This window comes from Betta splendens, chromosome 4, assembly GCF_900634795.4.
Source record: "Betta splendens chromosome 4, fBetSpl5.4, whole genome shotgun sequence".
NCBI classification, from domain to species: Eukaryota; Metazoa; Chordata; class Actinopteri; order Anabantiformes; family Osphronemidae; genus Betta; species Betta splendens.
The window spans coordinates 20,067,430-20,087,122 of NC_040884.2; the positions used below are offsets into that span (position 1 = coordinate 20,067,430).

Sequence of the window (19,693 nt, forward strand, 5' to 3'; positions counted from 1 at the left end):
AAATAGAGAAGGAGGCCACTACTAAACAGAACAGTAACCGGTTTGTATATGATACTGTTTCCACAGGTGGAAACTTTAAACCCAAACTGTCACGGTTGAGAATAAACAAACAAACACGACTCCAGGTGAGAGAGATGAGATGAGAGATGAGTCAAAGTCCAACAGCAGGTGTAATAAAACTGTGACACGCTACATCTAGTGTGACACTAAAGGAGAATAGAGGAAGAAAAGGGAACCAGCGAGACATTTCTATATTTACACTGTATATACTGTAGGAGGGTGACGATAAGCAGCAGGTGAGTAAAGGGAAGAGTCTGCGGGCTGGAGTTGCAGGAAGTACAGGTGGGCGTGTCTGGTTGTGTAATTACACCAACACAAACAACAACAAGCAGAGCATGAAGTGACCTTACAGGTTTAGATTATAGGACATCACATAGTACCACACTGCTCGTCTCGGGAAATATATCATATACAAATACTAGTACATTCAGTGTCACATTCAACGCGCGCGTCAGGCTGTGTTATTAACCAGAACCACTAGATGGCAAACTGGGTTTATACTGAACAAGGCAGTGCTCCTGAAGCCTCGCCAACACCTCGGTACCTAGAAATACGGGCTGGTTACCGTAATCTCTGTGGATGGGGCTCAAAGGGAGCTACCGTACAGGTAATTACACCCTGAGCCGTGAGAACTTTGGCTTTGGTTTTGGACAGAGTCTCTTCTGGACCCTAAATCCAAACATGTTGATCTTATTTCTATGAAATAAATCAGACGTTGCTGGTGCATGATTCCTTGTGCATTCCTGCACTTTTATCTGCTTCTGCTTTTAATTCAAGGATTTTTCCATTAGTGGAACTTTCAGTGACCATACAAACCACACCAGACCACAGGCTTTGGTTGATTGATGATGTTTATGGTTTTTGGACGCCACTGTGTTAGTTTGGTTTGGGTCTTTGTGGTGCCCGCATAAATGCACCGTGCGCCCCAGCTCGGGGCTTTACGGTAGCTCCGTGCGCACCGTGCCTGGCAGGAGCCCAGAGCTTCGGATCCCGCGAAGCCGTCGGTAACGCGCGTGGACGCTGCTCGAAGAACGGGCTCCGTCCCTCCGAGCAGACGGTTTCCGAGGCGAGCCGCACGCGCACCGGGCCGAAGGGGGGCTCGCGCTGCTTCGCCCACCGCGCGCATACCGCCGCGTCGCCTCGCCTCGCCGTGAATGGACACAACCGAACCCTTTCGCAATCCATTCTGCGCGCAGCCCGCGGGGCGCAGAAAGTCTGGGACATCATTTTCCGGCCCGCTCAGTGCGATGCGCAGCTGCAAACACAGCGTGGGCTTCACCCGCTGAGTGCGACCGCTTGGGTTTTTCTCCGCAACATGTTTTGAGCGCCAAGGCGGCGGAGACAGCGACTGGTTGTCGACGGCAGGCGGTGGAGGAGGAGGAGGAGGAGGGCGGGGGGGCTCGTCCACTGCTCGTCTGCGTCTCCCCCACAACAACAGAGCGCGGGGGGCGGGGGCAGTCGAAGCGGAGCAGCCCTGGAGTGGAAATCTGGAAACATACGGCGTTAACATGACGATGTCCGTCCCGGAAAGGAAATCAGGATCCGAGGGGAAGGAGGAGGAGAGCGAGGATGAGAGCGAAATCCTGGAGGAGAGCCCGTGCGGCCGCTGGCAGAAGCGCAAGGAGCAGGTGGGTTGTCTGAATGGGAGTCGGCTCGGTGACAGGTGAATAAATGTCGGGGCGTGATGATGGTGTGGAGCTCGTCTCCATAAAGTGGTCCAGGTGCCGCGCATAAAGCCGCAGGTCCCAGCGGAGGCTCGGTCATTTCACGCGTCCGCCGTCCTCCCACTTCATCACCAGCATCGACATGTCATGTGCCCTGGATTATGAAAGTGAGCTGAGGATTTACAGCCTGCAGCTCCTCTGGTCCCGGCACCAGGGGAGATGTGTGTGTGTGTGTGTGTGTGTGTGTGTGTGTGTGCGTGTGTGTGTGTGTGTGTGTGCATTCAGACCGGAAACGATCTAGATTTGTGATTAAAGTTCAGTATGTTTACACAAAAACAAAAACTGGGTGAAACCACACTGAGCTGCAGGTGGTTGTAATATAGAACCTACGTGCATCAGGATGAGCCTTTACTAGGACCCCGCGCTTGTTCAGCAGCGTGTTGTGTTAAAGAGGCTGGAGACTGTTTGCTGAAGGCTCCAGAAGTTGAGGTGTTAGCCCACATTACAGCGTCTCTGCATTGTGAAGCCGTGGGCGTCGCCTCCACAGGAAGCTCCAGATAAGGTTAACGTGAAACTTGGGTTTAGGTTATCAGTCCGGGACACGCCTCAGCTGGTGACGACCATCGGACCACACTGCTGTTTGTGTTTGGATTCATGTTAGACATCACACACACACACACACACACACACACACACACACACACACACACACACACACACACACACCCTGCCATCACTCCACCCTTGTGTTTTTCCACCCATTGATTACCAATGTGTGTGTTTACGGTGACGCTTCAATTAGCCCGCTGCTGAGAGCGTCAGCCATTTGGGTCCTGTAGTAAAGTCACCACCACACAGAGTAATCACTTTAGTGGTTACCATGACTACCCTTTGCATGGGGTTTGGTAAATCGGTGTAAAACTAATCATCCATTAACATCAATTTGGTTAATTTTTGTAATAACAGATTAAAGCTTTTTATGTTTTATTTATTTATATTATAATCTGTTGATATTATAGAAATGCTCTAATTTTCATCAATTACAACCCAAATTGTTGTTGTGGTTTTGTTAACACGGGCCAGTTATTGTGTGTAGTGGCTGTGAGTGGGCAACTTTTGAAGTCAGTTAAGCAACCAGAACAAAAACTAGCTTCAGCTTCTCTGTTTGTACAATGCTAACAATGGAGCATGATATCATCTCTGCGGAGACGCTCCAGCAGGTTAAAACGCATCCAGTCCAAACGGAGTGAAATGACGCCGTCGCATTTTATCGCCGTCGGTTCGTGGTGATGCACCGCCGTGAGCGTCTCTCCGTCTCTGCTTGTGACCTGCTCGAGTCCTCGGTGCACACATCGTTGTGTTAAAGCTCCGAGCGCACGCCGCCGCGTCTGTCATTCAGCTCAGCCATGAAAACAAACAGGCCACAGTCACATGGTCTGCACGTGCGATTGTTGCCCCGCGCTGGCGGCTGTTTTCTCAGGCAGGAGCAGCTTCAGATGTTTAAACTGCGTGTGCTGCCTTCAAAGCCGGTTTCTCCTTGACTCCAGCACAGCGCATTGATTGTTTTAAGGACTGAGCGTTGCTGTGATTGAAGGAAACTCAGGCTTAATAGCTGTGACGGCCGTTTCTGCTCAGTGGTTTATTGGTGAAAGACTTTCCAGCGTTTAAGGGTTTCTTGTTTTTTTTTTTTTTGTTCCAGTTGCGTGATTAACACAAACAGCTCAGCACGAGGAACCTAGCACATCAGTTCGCTCCAGGATTAGGTGAAGCCAAACAACAACTAAATCGATGACAACAGGATTATTTATGTGTGATGCTCTGAAACTCTGTGATCTTGGTTCCACAATAGTACAGATACACAATAGTGACACGCACGTTTGTGGGGCATTGCTTACGACATTGTTTATTGTGTAATTATGTGATGATATGCAGTGTTTTCCCAGAGGAAACTGATCACCCCCCCACCGTGACTCATTCCGGCTGAAATAACACACAATGGCCTAAACAATAGTTGGGCTCTTTGAACTAGTACAACAGTTGTGAGATGCTTCACCGCCACTCTTCTCCTTGAACACAAAAGTGAGTGAAACCTGTCTTTCTGTCTCTGCAGCAACGTGATGCTCAAGGTGTCAAATCTGATTAATTGTATTGGACACAGCATCAGCATTAGTAATGTAGCGTCACAGCGTTGTCGTACCCTCATACCCTAGACCCTAGATTTTCTTTGGTCAATGGTCAAAGCTTAATATTTTTAGGTCTCTGTAGTAAACTTTGACCTTTAGCACCGAGGCCTGACCCTCCTGAGCCCACGTCCAGTCGCAGCTTGCACTAAATGCTGCAGAGGATCCTCCTGATGTCTCCAGTGATCCGGCAGCATGCTCGCTGGTCTGAGGAATGACGTCCACTCAGGTTTCTCTGGAGGCGAACCTGAGCAGGGACGCTCAGCCGTGACCACGGCCGCTCCGCCAGCAGCTGCTCTTCACAGCCGGGGCTTTTCAGGAAACCCGCATACGTCCTAGAATACGGTAGGTCTGTGTTAGCCCCACACGGAACCACCTTTACATTCACCCTGGGGACCTCCACTGACTCTGGGGAGCTCCTGCCTTTGGGATTAAAACCTTGAAATTGAATCCACGTATTTCCCACAGGATGAACCGTGACGTGTGACTCCATCTGATTAAAGGTCATTCACTCTCCCTCTGTCCTGTGACGCAACAACAGATTTATAAAAAAAGCCAAACCTCAAGCCTCCATGTTGGAGAATCCCAAAGTTCATTTCAGAGGCTTTACTGCAGGTGAACAGTGGAGAAGAGTGAGAATTTACAAATCCTGTTTCGCTCCTGCAGATTATTAGTCCAGCTGCACCTTTAGGTGGGGTGATGAGGAATTTCTCTCCCTGGTGTCAAAAGCAATCACAGATTGTTATGAGTAACTTGTAAAAGGGCCCAGTGTCGTCAGGTCAGTGTGAATTACAAGCTGGTTTCACACTGAGGCAAAGACCTTGGGTTAATAGCACGTATAAAGAGATCAGCCTCATTTGTGATATTATTAAACTCATATGGTGACTTTCATACGTGTCCATGGCCTGATCTGCCTTCTGCTTCCTTCCAGCTGTAGTAAAAATGTCATGACTCTGTCCATGACCTCACACATTAGTGGTGTGAGGTCACTGGAGGAGCTCGGATCCCTCCGGCCGTGACGTGACGTGGGCCTCGTCAGATCAGATGTGTTCAAACAGTCTAGTAGCGAAGTCCGTGGCGGTGACGCCTGCTGTTGGGGGGTGATGGTGAGCGATCCTGTCACCGGGCTGCGAAGCGCTGGCGGCTGCGCCACCGAGGCCTCTGGGGGGTCATCGGATCCGATCGGGGAGCCGTCAGCTGTTTCCACTCCAGCGCGTGAAACCGAGCTCCTCAGACGCCGCTCAGATTTTCTGCCGGTCGGGTGGGAACGCTGGCGTGAAAAGGGATCCTCTAGGAACGGCTGGCGGGTCCCCAGGGTGGCACTGAGCTGTCGTAGTAGCTCACATCCTCGCCGCAGACCTACTCAGGCGCTTTACAGGCAGTCGGCAAGATCTCTGCAGGAGTTAAGTTTCCTGGAGTCGTGTTTTTTTTTTCCCTGCTGTAAAAATGAGCCAGTTCAGATGTAGAACAAACTTTTCTGTTTCATATTTCATTGCTAAGTCCGTCAGAGAGACTCTGATAGTGATCGCGTTTAAAACTGAAGTCTTACTCGTCTCGACTGGATTTGCATAATTCACGATGCATTTTGCCGTCATTATTCATGTCTTTATTTACTGCTGGAGTCAGCTCTTCTGTCTCTGCCTCGTTCTGCAGTGAAGAGAAGTGCACAGGAGAAAAACCTCCCGCTAAAGGCTCTTAAATACACTTAGGAGGAGGAGGATGAAGGCTTTCACACAATGATAAATGTGAAAACACAACGTTATCAAACATTAATTCCTTAAATTGTCGCTGGACAAAATAAGGATGTAAACAGTCTGTCAACTGTGACCTCTGAAACCTCGGCTCACGCTGACGGGCTGTTATATAATCGTCTGCGCCTCTGGAGGAGCTTTGTCAGGTCTGAGGAAAAGAAAATCAACTTGATTTACCAAAGTGTGATGTTCATTGGCTTTTGGTGGAGAGTCAGCATCTGCCTAAGCTGCATTAATTACTCTTCTGCAATTCCCGTAAGTGTTTAACAGCAATACTTCTTATTACTGTTAAACACTGCAGGCAGGGTCCGGTTACAGCTCTCATTGTTGCTGGGGGTTTGAATTTAAAACCTGTATATTAGCAAGTAATTGAAACCATTAGAGACATAAAGGTCCACATCAGTGATGTCGCACAGGAAGTGGACTCAGTGCTGCCACAGGAGGCGCCAGCTGTTATTAAATCCATCGTTCTTGTGTGTTTGAGGAGCCTTCAGTAAAAATTGAAACTTTATGATTGTGTTTGCGACTTCAGCACATTGTCTGTACTTCAACTGATCTCAAGTAAAAGCAAAAGTCCCAACGTGTCCTGATTTGTCGTCATTAAGGCCTTGATGGTAACAGCAGCGTTCCAGGTTTGAATTTATGACCCTCTCTGAGCTTATGTCTGTGCTAAAAGCATCAATACTTCAACACCAACAGCTCATATGGTGACCGTTAAAACCAAACAGGTCCAATATGCGACAGCAAACTCCATGAACGTGCACAGAGTTTGCTGTGACGCTGAAGTGAACAAAGGTCATCTTCTGCTGTTTGGACATTTTGTATTTGTGTCTTCTTCATTTGGAAGCACGTCATTGATTTCATCGGCTCCGTCCTGACTCATGGGACTCGTTTGCTCCCTCTGTCCCTGTCTCACCTGAGTTTGCAACTCTTAAATGAATGATTGCCCTCGTCTCCAATATGGGGATGAGACAAAAAAAAATTGGTCTTGGGAGAAAGGTGAAAAGATGGTTTAAAAATGCAGGATGTCCCTTTATTAATCTGTAGCTTCCCTTCATCATCTCAACATGGACTCCAGCCTCCAGTCCTGTGAACCTGCTGTTGGTTGTGTTTGGCATTTGCATGAAAGCAAAGCAGGCTCTGATGCGAGAGCCAGCATCAGTCGAAGAGGCTGATGAATTAAATATAGAGCCAGAGAATAAAAGGCCTCGTCCTGCGCTGCACAATGCTACCGGCTCATTTCATCGGGACCCGGCTCACCTTATTGTCGGCCGTTGACCCGCGTCGACGTCCTTCCCTTCATTATTGAGGTGACCTCGCTCGCCAACGGCCGCTTCTGCTCTGTTCTGCCTTTGGCATCCTGTTTACGTGCACCGTGTTTGTGAGGTGACACTTTCATGTCTTTATCTGTGAGGTTTGGATAAACAACCCCATCCTCCCCCCCATTCACCCCCAGGCGTGGTGCTTTCACAGACTATTGAGCTTTTGTGTGTTACGTAACGGACTCTCTCTTTTGTTCGAACACGTGCTGAGGAGTCTGCTCAGGTTGACTCTCGCTTCCTGCCTCAATCCCCCCGGAAGGTAAACACACCTCTCTCTGCAGCTCGTCCCTCCGACATTGGCCTTTACGGAAAACCTGCTTGACACCGTTGCTTCCCAGCTTCCCAGTTTGCTGTGCTCAGCCCCAGCTCACTCCTCACTGCTGCATCGTGGCCACTGCTCCGTAAGCGGGTGCTCCGGGTGCCAGGTCTTTAGAGCTTTTACCCTGACTCACCCCTTTTTTTTATTTGTTTCACTTTGCTGGAAAGCTGAGCTGCAGCAGCTTCAGCAGCGATGGGGTGCGGTCGCTGGAGCTCCCGTAACGTATTACTCCTGGATTTGTAGTCGCAACGAAGCGAGCCATGTTTGTGGGTTGTGGATTTGGAGCGCGTGAATTGGGGTAATTGGCCCACTTTATGGAGAACGCTAAGACTCGGCTTCTGCCAGGACCTGTTGGGCTTCTCCAAGAACGCGGCAGTTGCAGATGTTTGTAGAGAAGTGGGACGCCGGCCAGTTTCCAGGCCGTGGCGAACACACACAGCCTTTTTAGCAGCCTAGTCAGAAGCCACTGCTGCTATTCCAAGAAGTGGACTGTTCGCTAAAAAAAGAGCAATTGCGAAACCGTTCATGCTTGTTTTGCCAACCTCCTGCTCCATTGGAAATAGTTCGCCGGGTGCCCAAATTGTGGCCGTGATGCTAAGTGATTATAAATAAAATAGCATGTTAGACTGAAGTGATTTAGGCCAGGCCTCTGAACGCTGAGCCCTGCAGACGGTAAAGCACAGTCAGATGGGTTTAAAAGGTTGTGAACTTCTGCTTTGATTCTCCCTGAAGCTGATAAATTCATTAGGCAAAGTATTTAATCCCTTTACGTTAATTAAAGGTTCATTTCAGGGTTTGGAGAGCCAAAACAAACCCAAAACCAAAGACAACACGTCTACAAAGTGTCAACTAGTTATGGCTTTAAACTTGTCTTTATTACGTAAGAAAAAATACATATGTTCAATTAAAAGTCCTGCTAATGTTCTCTTAAATGGCCTGAAGACAAATCTGCTACTTGGTGGCTGAATTCAACTGAATTTGATTCATTCTATAAATAATAGTGTTGCTCCACATCCGCTTCACGTGTCAGCGGTTTGACTCAAACGTTGAAGTTGCATCACACTGGAAGCTTCACACCAAAAGGTGACGCAGGTTAATGGACAAACTCTCTGGGTCAGTGATTAATGAGGGCCTTTGTTTTCAACTGGAATGTCAGTCAAGCAGCAAAGAGATGCTTCACGGCTGAGAGCCACGGTGGTTGAGACAGACGTTGTTGCTCCACCCGGTGAAGGTGATGCAAGTGAGCCGCTGTACAATCAGTCAGTTCCTGCAGAGCCGTTGGTGAATCACAGATTTGCCACAATTATGACTCAGCTTGAATTTATAAGCCACAAAGCTCAACAAACGCGTATGTTGGTTGCTGCAGGACGTAGCGGCAGACAACGCAGGGGTCCCCCGTCTCAGCATATGGGCCTCGGGGACGTTTATCACACTAACTAAATGTCAGCAGTGGTTTAAAACAACCGACGATTAGGGCCGACGCACTAATCACAAGGACCGCGTGCTTCACCGTGTGCGATTGCCTCTCTGCTTTGTGTCCAGCCATTCCTGCACAAACGCATGGAGCCCGTTGCTCCGTGGGACTCCAACCAGACACCGGGCCCCTTTGATCCCGGCTTGCTTTGCTTTATTAAAGATGACGCTCGCACCGGGTCGACCTTGTTAACTCTGGACTTCGCCAGAGGGAGGAAGAAAAGCAGGACCTCAGCCTCAGCATGGATGAAAACTATTCCCCTTATTCAGGCAAAAAAAAGTTATTTAGTGCTTTTGCCTTTGGGTGGACTAGTGGTGGTTGGAGTCTTGTTTGTCAGGCTGCTCTCCTCTGCAGAGGACGTTTGTTCTGTGAAATCGGCATAATGCTCATGAAGAGGCGATAAAAGATTAGATAAACTGCGGCGCTGCCTCGCACCGATGCCTTGAGGAGACAGAGGCAGGTAGAGAACGTTGTTGCTCCATTATGCAGCTCTGACCTCTCGGGGGAAAGGACGGCCAGGTGGCCGCAGCGGCTGCTTTCACTCATGTCAGCTCATAATACGTGCTTCTAGTCAGCTGGAACCTGCATGGGCTTCGTTGGCTGCACTGTGTGACGCTTTCCGTACTCGGCCGCCTTAAAAACGCTGTAAACGCCACTCAAAGGGCTTTTATCTGCAGCTTTATGAGGCCGAACAGGAGAAGTAGTGAAGAAACGCGGTGTACGCAGATGAAACGGCCTTGACCTTGTGCTTTTCTGCTCCAGTACGAGAACGTTTGATTAGTTGGAGCGAGCGCGTGTGGTGATGTTTGATTTATTGTTTGTCAGGAATTTAGTTTGAATATGAAACATGCAATAAAAATGAGAATAATTCACAAGTAATAAAGTTCCATACTTAATAAATTAAATGTTTTTACTAAAATGGTTGTATTGCCACCAATCACAAACATTTGAACCAGTATAGATGGAACCAGAGATTTAAAAGGGGCCGTTGTTTCTGTCTGTACCACACATCTACACTCATAAGTAAAGTTTGAGCTTTAGCTCTTAAGCCTCTTTACTGAGCCCTGTTGCTTAAAAATGTTTAAATCTTTATGCATTCCTAGCTCTTTGGATGTGAAACCTAAACCCCACAGCCTTTTAATTAACGTGTGTAAATGGGTGTAAAAATATCATCATCCTCAGATGCACGCAGGCTCCTGCGTCTGTTACATAACTTGCGTCTTCAGGTAGACGTGAGATCCAAGCGTTGGTTCAGAAGGAGCGCTGTTAATGAGTAACAGCCTGGTGTGATGAGGAGGTTGGACTGAAGCTTTGAAGGTTTGTCACCGTGACGTTAGCTCCAAACCAGTGTATATTCAGTTACAACTACTAGATTTTTTCTCCGGATCTTTGGGACGCCTTTCTCTGTTGTCTCCTGTTGCTTAGCTTGTTTTGCCCTCTGCATCCATCTGCTCTGCTAATCCTCTCAGTGGGGAGCTCTGACTCCGCCATTAGAAAATGAAAACGCGAGATCCTGCCCGCGAGCTCGTGTGACCTTGTCTGACATGGGCCGAAGAGGCAGGTTCATCCACAGAGCAGGAAATATGGAGCACGTGAACCTGAGGGAAGCTCCAGACGCGCCGACGTGAGTTTGAGTCTCCCGTCCTCAGCTCCACCCGTCTGTGTTCACGTCTGTGTTCTCCATCCTGAGGCGACACGCATCATCTGACACGCTGACCCGAGCGTGCGCTCCACATGCGGCATTCTGGGACGGGGGGGGGTAACAGAGGCGGCGTGCGGTGCAGCGGGCCAGTGCAGCGCGCGGTCAGCGGCTGCAGGCTCAGAGCGAGGGGCTGAAGGGTGAGGCAGCCACGTCTGCTCCGGTTCGCTTGGTTCGCTGCGAGGGTCTGAGTCCATAGGAATGACTGTAAATATAAGCGAGTACGTAATGTAAGTAGGCTCCTTCTTTCAGCTAATCACCACGACGGATTATCCGTCTCCATCCCACCCTGTTCTCTGCCTCGACCTTTCACCTGCTTCACCACATGCAAGGTCACATCAGAGACCTTTAACCGACAGAGATTTAGTCAGATTCATAGTCAGATACAGTCAATACATGCAAATGTAAGTTAACAATTTCTGCTTGTTCTTTTAGAGCTTTTGTATTTGTCGGATGCAGAATAACTGACAGTAGTCCTTATTTTTCTTACCTGCAGGATTAGTAATAATTGTTTTCACAGTCTTTCAGTCCAGACTCTTTCATGCTTCTCGCCTTTTATGCCAGGGAGACGTCAGCGGCAGAGGGAGCACAAAGCAGCGGAGGAAGAAGCCCGGCTTCATTTGCATACAGCAGATAGTAACGCGTTATGCAGATACCGGATCTCGTTATGAAATATTAATGGCGTGCGGTGCGCCGGCTCATTGTTGAGGTTTGAGGAAGGTGTAGGACGAGGCGCTGTGGAGACAAAGCTCTTTGTGCCTGTTGGGCCCGGACCCACGCGCGTCTCAGACAAAGGTTGTCTTTCATTTAATATGTGTGTGTGTGGATGGAACTGCTCCCAGCGAGCTGCAGTGCTGTAGTCTGTTTCTCCGCGTGCCCCCCCCCCCCTCGGGCTGAGTCATCAGGAACCTGCTTGCCTTTGGGCCAGAAGTAAGAGAGACCCTGCTGGGGTTCTGTGCCGGAGATGCTCAGGATAACGCGGGCCAACGTTTGCTTCCATGTAGAAGCTGTACACACAAAGCAGGGTGTGTCTGCTGATTTATAGCTCAGCATAAACACACTGAGTCAAGTCGGTTCCCATTGATAGAAATGCAGTGACTATTACGCAATGCACCATAAACCACGGCCTTCAACATGATCATGAATGAAGACACCGAAGTTCCCAAACATCGTTAAACATATCGCAAACTCTTGTTGTTATTCTGTGTGTTTTTACGACTAATCCATTCTTGTGGTTATTTCTACTGTACGTCCTTAGCAACGAGAAACAAAGATCCTCTTGAATCACCCTGACATAAAATCGTAAACCACCAAAAGCAAACGTGAACGCAAGTGGACATCAGGCTTTGTTGGGTTGTTTGAAGAGCTGCAGGTTGATCTGTGTGCGCCAGAATAATCTTTGTGGCTCGTCAGGCCTCTGGATCCAGTTTTACCGGGCTAACATGCAGATTTAGGAAGCACCAGAATAGTTTGGTTTTTTTACATGAACAAACAAGCTCTAAATCCTTCTCGACACTCTTAACCCACCTCCCCTACGACGTCCAATCAGATCCCAACATCCAGTCGCTGTTTACGAGTCTCACGCTACCATTACCAAGTAACGGGCCTCGCTGGACCCCTGGGACCGGGAACCGAGCCTTTCTCAACATCTACGGAAATAAACAAACCGCAGCCCGGCCCTGGTGACAGACAGACGCTGACATGACTCCTCACAGCTGACGGACAGGAGGAGTTCCCTCCGCCGTCAGACAGACAGAGCATTGTGCTCCATAGTACCAATAATCAGATTAGTATCTCTGGTTGCGTGGGAGAGTAGTGAGATTATATGTCGCGTCTCCAAAGCTGCCCACCACGTCTGTGAACAAAACACTGAGAAAGAGAGCTGAGAGTGGGCCGAGGAGTAAAAACAAGCAGACACGAATCACGTGGTGGAGCTTTCCTGCCTCGCCTCATCGGCGGCGTCTGAGGCGTCAAAGTATAAGAAGTGGAATATTTATGCGGCCGCTCTGACGGCTCTTTGTCTCCTGCTGCTTTGCTTCGCTTAACAAACCGCCTCCTGTTGATCCAGAGGGAGAGACGTGTCTGACGCGCTGAGTCAAAGACGATGACATTACCGAGCGCCGTACAAGTAGAGCTCTGTAGATTATATCAATGACTAGCATTTAGCGGCAATAAACAGTCATTGAGGTGGAAGGAGAAGCATAAATAACAGTTGTTCCCCTGCTACACCGTCATCGGGCTCCTCGTTCTCTGTTCGTACCTGAATGGAGGCTGTTAATACAGGATGTCGTTGTACAGAATGTACAGTTGAGGCATTGGGTTGTGTGTATATACATTTGTTTGCATCCACCTGGTTTGTGTGTACCAGCCTTCTTTTCCTATTTGTTCTTGGGTTGATGTTCGGTACAGTACAGAGGTTGTCACTGTTCGGCCTTGTTCTGTGTTCTTTGTAAAAGGTTAAAGTCATTTCAGAACCTCTGAAGGCGAAATGCCAAGAAATCTAAAGTCAAGTCATGGAACTGCACAAAAGAGAGACTCACAGGCCTGAGGGCAGCATTAAAAAATCTCTTGTACATTGAATTGAGAATTTTCCGTCTCACATTAACAATGTTCATGCAAATCAACACACAGATTTATTGTGTCCAGTTTTTTATATTCGCAGCTGAGCCAGTAAATAAAAGTGAAGGCTGATAGACTCCTTGATTAAATATTGACTCATCTCTGTGTTATTATTTTACTGTTATCTCTAAAAAACTATTTCACTGTTTTTGAAGTCAGACATTCTCCTTATTGTCTTCATTAAGTAAAGGCAGAGAAAAAAAGTGAAGTAAATCCATAAATTGCTGGAGACAAAAAAAGGCACTGATAAAATAACAGAAGTCTCATTGTGGCTGCTTAATAAATAATGAGGGACATGGTCATTTCAGTCAGTCTGCGTTTTCCCGTGGGCACCATGAACGTCTGAACAAAATGTTTCCCACTAATCTATTCAGTAGCGGCTGAGCTCCACCTGAAACGGCTGCAGCTTCCCAGCAGTGGCAGGATGCGGCGTGAGCAGGGAACCAGGGTCTTGCATCACGATCGCCTGTTATTAGCTGTGGACCTTGGACCGTGTCTAATCTGCTCTCGCTGCCGCAGCGCCGCCACCGCCGCCGCTGCTGCGTGAACGGGGTTACGTCGGGTCTTCCCCGGCCGAGGCAGCGATCCCCTTTAGCGCCGTCTCGTGAACGCCGCCTCGTGCAGTGATGGAGCTCTTTGCATCTGCCAGATTACGGACTCCAGCCACTGCCTCCCATTCATCCCGTAGAAGCTCTAGAGCCCTGTCCCATCATCGCCTCATCGTGGCTGCTTATCCACCTCTGTCTCCTGGACGCAAGCTGCCGATGCCTTTTGTGCATTAATAGATGATAAACCTTATTTTAGAAGGCACAAACCATACCAGTGTTGTGTATAGTTGGTTTCTGCTGCCCCATTGTGGTAAGACGCAGGTCTAGCGTGGAATAAATGCATGACTTTGGTTTTACTGTATTTAAAGCTCATTGTGTGTTTTCTTGCAGGTCAGTCAAGGCAATGTTCCAGGTGTGGAGAGCGCCTCCCTGGCCATGGACACCGAGGAGGGAGTGGAGGTCGTGTGGAACGAAGTGCTCTTCTCTGACAAGAAGGTCTTCAAAGCACAGGAGGTGTTTAGTTTGCTTTCGCCTACGCAGATTAGCTTCAGGTTTAAACTAGTAATAAAATGCTAAGAATCTGATTTTGCACGGACTTTATTTGGCCCATAAGATGATGGAGATGTGTGTTTTTGCAGGAGAAGATCAAAGAGATGTTCGACAACCTGATGCAGGTTGAACACCCCAACATAGTCAAGTTCCACAAGTACTGGTTGGACATGAAGGAGAGCCAGGCTCGAGTAGGACCTCCTACTTTACCCTTCATCATCGATTGTGTCTCCTGGGTTTTTTTTATTTCACTTCTCTGACCGTGTGTCGCATCTCTGGCTCACAGGTCATATTCATCACTGAGTACATGTCGTCAGGCAGCCTCAAACAGTTCTTGAAGAAAACTAAGAAGAACCACAAGACCATGAATGTGAAGGTCAGTGTGTCCCGTGCTGGAGACTGTGGGTACTGCAGTCCAGTCCCTATTCAGATCCATATTCAAGCAGGATTAGCGGTTATGTAACAGGACAGCCTGCTCAGAGTTGATTCCCACAGCGAAACCTGCTGCATCCAGCAAATCGCTCATCTCTTCCTCATTTTCACATGAGCTGTTTTTGATTTAATAATGAATCTGTCCTCAGTGGTTCTGTTACGTTATGTTTCAGGCCTGGAAGAGGTGGTGCACCCAGATTCTCTCTGCCCTCAGGTACTTATTGATTCTCTGTTCAGACGTGTGTCACTGCGCAGCCAGAACATTAATACTAATGTGAAACTGTTGGTTGGCAGTTACCTACACTCTTGTGACCCACCCATCATCCATGGAAACCTGACGTGCGACACCATCTTCATCCAGCACAACGGCCTCATCAAGATCGGTTCAGGTCTGCTCCCGCCTGGGATCTTTGTGTCACTGCAGCCACGGCTGGAAATCACATCTGCATATTTGAGCTCTGCAGCCTCACTGCACACGCTGAATCTCTAAACTGTGCTTCGTTTTCTTTCAGTGTGGCACCGGCTGTTCGTTAATGGTAATAAATGCACCATCATGTGCTAAAGACGCTGATGTCTGCTGTGGTTTCATACCTGTCTGTGTGTTTTACCTGTGTCTCCGTTACCCAGTGTTTCCAGATGCCAGCGTCCACAGCAAAGGGAGGCAGCACCGCGACGAGCAGAGGAATCTCCACTTCTTTGCTCCAGAATATGGAGGTAAGTGTCGATGAGGTTTAACCCGACTGACGGGAGTTGGGTGAAGCATTTATAATATGACATAATAAGACTCTAGATTTCCGTTTTTTTTATTTCTAGCTGGCGAAGGCGACTACTCCATTGACATTTTCTCCTTTGGCATCTGTGCTCTGGAGGTGAGACACTCACGCGTGGATGACACTCCGGCGTGTGCGTCTGTGTGTGTTTACATGCTCTTTGCGCCTCTAGATGGCCGTACTGGAGATCCAGGCCAACGGCGACAGTGCTGTGTCCAAGGAGGCCATCGTCAATGCAGGTCAATCCCTGGAAGACCCTCTCATGAGGGTGAGTGTCATAAATACACCCCGTCACTGATATACACCAGCCAAGCAGAGTGAAATTAGCTCACCGAGCTGGGCCACGTTGTACAGCCATGTGATGGAGTGTCCCGTCGCTCTCGGCAGGAGTTCACTCAGTCCTGCCTGCGCCACGAGGCCAAGCTCCGTCCCACCGCTCACGACCTGCTGTTCCACCGCGTCCTGTTTGAAGTCCACTCCCTCAAACTGCTTGCCGCCCACTGCCTCATCAACAACCAGTGTGAGCTTCTCACCTCCACATGCCAAGTTTGGCACACAAAGAAATGCGGTGGACGCTGGGATATTTACAGATACGAACAATTGTTAGACAATATTGACAAAGGCTTTTAGTCTTAGATGGACGACAGGAAGTGTTTTTAGTAATAGATAAAAATAAATATACACATGTTAATATAGATAATAATATAATATGCATATCTGTGTTTAACCTGTATCATTCTGTTCCAAACTGCAGATTTGCTTCCAGAGAACTGTGTTGAGGAGAAAACCAAGTCCTTTGACCCCAACGCTGTCATGGCAGAGATTAAACACAGCGACAGACAGGGAGTTCAGCTCAAGTAAGATCCAATGGCCAACTTCTATCTGTGACCAGCTGTAAGTGGCCAAACATATAACTAACTGGGTTGTTTTATGGTCTGTAGATATTCCCACGTGTCTCCATTGGAACTGGACAAGTTCCTGGAGGATGTGAAGTAAGTGGAACTGCAGTATATCAACCGTATGCCCTCAGTTTGGGATTTCAGCATAAGGGTAATTCAGTTGCTTCCTCTGGTCAGGAATGGGATTTACCCGTTGATGAACTTCGCCTCATCGCGGCCTCACCCTGTCCCTCGTGCCCCGTCCATGTCTCAGGAGCAGGTTGAGGCAGTCAAGACACCTACTCCTGAACCCCAGGAGACAGAAACAAGGAAGGTGCGCTCTTCTTTCCTCATCAGTCTTGTGGCCTGTGAAGGAACAATGTTTTCTCAGTGTGTCTATTTCTGTCTACGCATTTTGCAGGTTATTCAGATGCACTGTAACTTGGAGTCAAATGATGAAGGGACCAAAACTCATGTGAGTCACAGTGTGTCACAGGTGCTTTTGGAAGAAACACAGTATTATTTTGGAGTAGTTTCTAAAATGTGTCTGTGATCTTTCCGTAGCTCTCTTTGTTTCTGAAGATGGATGATAAACTGCACAGGCAGCTCAGCTGTGACATTTTTCCCAGTAAGTCGCAGCCTAAGAGAGTAAGGTCAAAACTCACTCACAACATTGTTTGGGAACTTCTAACAGATATTCATATGAATTCCAGCTGACACTTCCAAAGATCTTGCCAGTGAACTTGTTCACTACGCCTTCATTAATGAGGTACATGTAAAAGCCTCATTTTTTTGTTTAAGGCATGTTTTTCAAACTAACGCTCATGTCACGTCCTGTACGCTGTTTAGGACGACAGTGAGAAGGTGGCTGGTTTCCTGGAAGACGCCATTAGCCGACACCGGGTCCGAACGCTCACATCTGGGAGCACGCAGTGAGGTGGCGTCACTTCAGCAGCTGGCCCAGACGGTTGGGGAGTGTCGACTGCATGAACTGAGACTAGAGGAGAGAAGCGGGCAGGGTCATACAGCCAGGGACAAAGGGAGCTGGGGGAGCAGAGCCTGCACAGAAGGATGCTGGAACTTAACAGTCAGTTAATTAATCCAGAGAGACGGAGGAAACCCCGGCACCGAGACAGGGACTGGAGGCTGCTCCGGTTAGAGGACCAGAGTCATCAAGGCTGTGTTCAGCAGTTCCCCCAAGGCAGTGGAGGATTGACAAACTCCCTGCCTAGAAGGGCTATAATGCCTTAAGTTATCTCCACAGCTTAGTTTTCAGTAATGCCACTGCTCAGAGCAGAGATGTTTTACTTACAAATGCAGCAGTTGTGTTTTTTAGAGGGACGTTGCATTGTTTCAAGCCTTGATTGCACTCCAATGTCCACTTTAATTGGTGACTATTTACGTATAGCATAATAATTTACTAAAACCTTTCACTCTCTTAAAAGTCAGAACCTTCAGTTCATAAACGTTTCAGGAATTCAATATCCCATCCACAATCACTGTTAATACTCATTCAGTTGACTTATTTATTATTCTTTAACTGTGAACAATACAACCGTTGCACATTGTGCTTTTTTATTTCTTTCCTGCAAGTTAACCGCTCACTGCGTTGTTGGGTTAAAGTCAGTTTCTCCCAGAGCTAAACACCAAGCCTAAATGTGGAAACAAGCAATGAGACGATGCCTCTATTTTAGCCTGTAGTGCTCTTAAGGGTTTTCCCTGTGAAAGTGTCCCGAAAGCCAAAGACTTGCAAAGTGCCTGAAATGGCAAAGGACAACACTTCTTAATGAAAAGGCATCAAAAACATTTTACATTTGGAACGTAAATTCTTTTAAGTCTTAATTATTAAAGTCCACCAGTTTGTAGGACACCCAGCAGCCATTGGATGTAAGATTCATGGATTAGCTGATACTCACTGCTGCAGTATTAGAGTAATAAAAGTTGCAGCTGTGTAAAATAGGAAGTTTGCATATATATTAAAAAGCTTGTTTAAAAAAATCAGTCGTATGTAGATGTCAGGAAGGGTTTTAATAGTGTGATCTTGAACAATTAATAAAAATGCCATTTTGTCAATAAAGGTTTGTTCTATACTTTATTTTTGATTTCCCGAACTATTCTATGATTTTTGGATTTGTTGTTTCTAGATGTATTTTAAAGGAAAAATCTACCCAAAAAATACGTTTTAATATGTTGTCATGTCTGTAAACAGTAATATTGCTACCATATAGTTCCAGAAGCTACTGATCATAAAGCAGCATCCCTCTAAGCAGTATAATTATATTTGTAGCATATAGTAAGAACTATTTGCTTAAAATGTGTTCATTTCCCAGGTCTACATACTGTAATTTTATTTCAGAGAGTGTCAAAGAGAAATTTGGAATTTTTTTTGCACTAAAGCCCACTCAAACCCAAAAATACAAAATGTCCCTTCTGCTGTGCCAGATTTTCAATACTGTAAGGGACAAGCAGTTGGGTGGATTTTTCCTTAACAAAACTGGACAATGAAGAAAGGAACAATACGGAGCTGTCGAATCAGTCTTCAGCAGTATGCGTTTTTGTAACAGTCACACGGCTGTACAGTCATTGCTTACAGTGCTTATTATACAGTGTGTCCTTCTTATCAGTGTGGCTCTCAAGACAAGAGCCCAGAACTCTGGTTCCCAGACATTTACTTACTATAGGCTGTGGTGTACATACGTGTTTGTTGCTATTAAAAAACTTTTACTTTGACAGATCTTCAATGAAAAGCAGTGCCACTATCTCTCTCATTTGATATAGTAAGATGCATGTCTTAATAGCCTGCAACCTGTCAGAACTTTGCATTTTGCCTTTGTCAGTCACTGTTCAGTTCCAGACAGGACTTGACCAAGAAAACGAATGTTTAGACCGTGGATACATGAAAACAAAAAAACATCCATATACGTCTTATTTTACGTCAGATGACTTTTTTCCATGACTGTTGAATGAAACTCGCCTTTGGATGTGTTCTACTAAAATCTTTAATTATTGTAGCTACTGCAAATACATGACAATAAAAAAATATGTGAAATGTTGGTTATTTCATTACTTATTGCATTTTATTAGTGTGTGAGTGTAACTAAGTTTAGTGTTTATCCTTAGTTCATAGTTATGTTAGGACAAGAATTTTTACAGTGGACTAAACAAACAACAGACGTACCTATTAGAAGACTATTCCTTTATAGGATGCAGTAACAGTAACAACCTGGAAACAAACACTAAGCTGAAAGCAAAGCAAAATGAACATGATGATGATTTAGTCACTTACAGACATGTTTTAGATAAATGCTTCATGATCTATCATAATATAAGCAGAGAACTCAGAGAGAACCCACACAAATAAGAAATCAAGACATGAAAATAAATGAACTTCCATTATATAAATTCAAAGAACATAAAAAAGCTATTAC

General features: G+C 46.9%; 1 protein-coding gene across 1 annotated transcript; it reads left to right on the forward strand.

Moving 5' to 3' along the window:
• Positions 1–1,012: 1,012 nt before the first annotated feature.
• On the forward strand, positions 1,013–19,318 carry LOC114853662 (nuclear receptor-binding protein 2-like). The gene is made up of 18 exons (XM_029147295.3): positions 1,013–1,688; positions 14,027–14,149; positions 14,275–14,376; positions 14,472–14,561; positions 14,791–14,831; positions 14,912–15,006; positions 15,130–15,153; positions 15,245–15,331; positions 15,431–15,486; positions 15,560–15,655; positions 15,775–15,907; positions 16,142–16,244; positions 16,329–16,379; positions 16,464–16,599; positions 16,687–16,740; positions 16,830–16,893; positions 16,979–17,034; positions 17,115–19,318. Exons 1-18 carry the CDS (start codon positions 1,569–1,571, stop codon positions 17,199–17,201), a joined length of 1,518 nt encoding a protein of 505 aa, XP_029003128.1. The 5' UTR covers positions 1,013–1,568; the 3' UTR covers positions 17,202–19,318.
• Positions 19,319–19,693: the final 375 nt, after the last annotated feature.

What these genes read in the sequence shown, in the direction of transcription:
- LOC114853662 (XM_029147295.3), top strand. Translation starts at nt 1,569, where the DNA reads ATGACGATGTCCGTCCCGGAAAGGAAATCAGGATCCGAGGGGAAGGAG. An exon ending in AGGTCTTCAAAGCACAGGAG is followed by an intron (nt 14,150 to 14,274) that starts GTGTTTAGTTTG and finishes GTGTTTTTGCAG; the next exon opens with GAGAAGATCAAAGAGATGTT. An exon ending in CCTCATCAAGATCGGTTCAG is followed by an intron (nt 15,007 to 15,129) that starts GTCTGCTCCCGC and finishes GTTTTCTTTCAG; the next exon opens with TGTGGCACCGGCTGTTCGTT.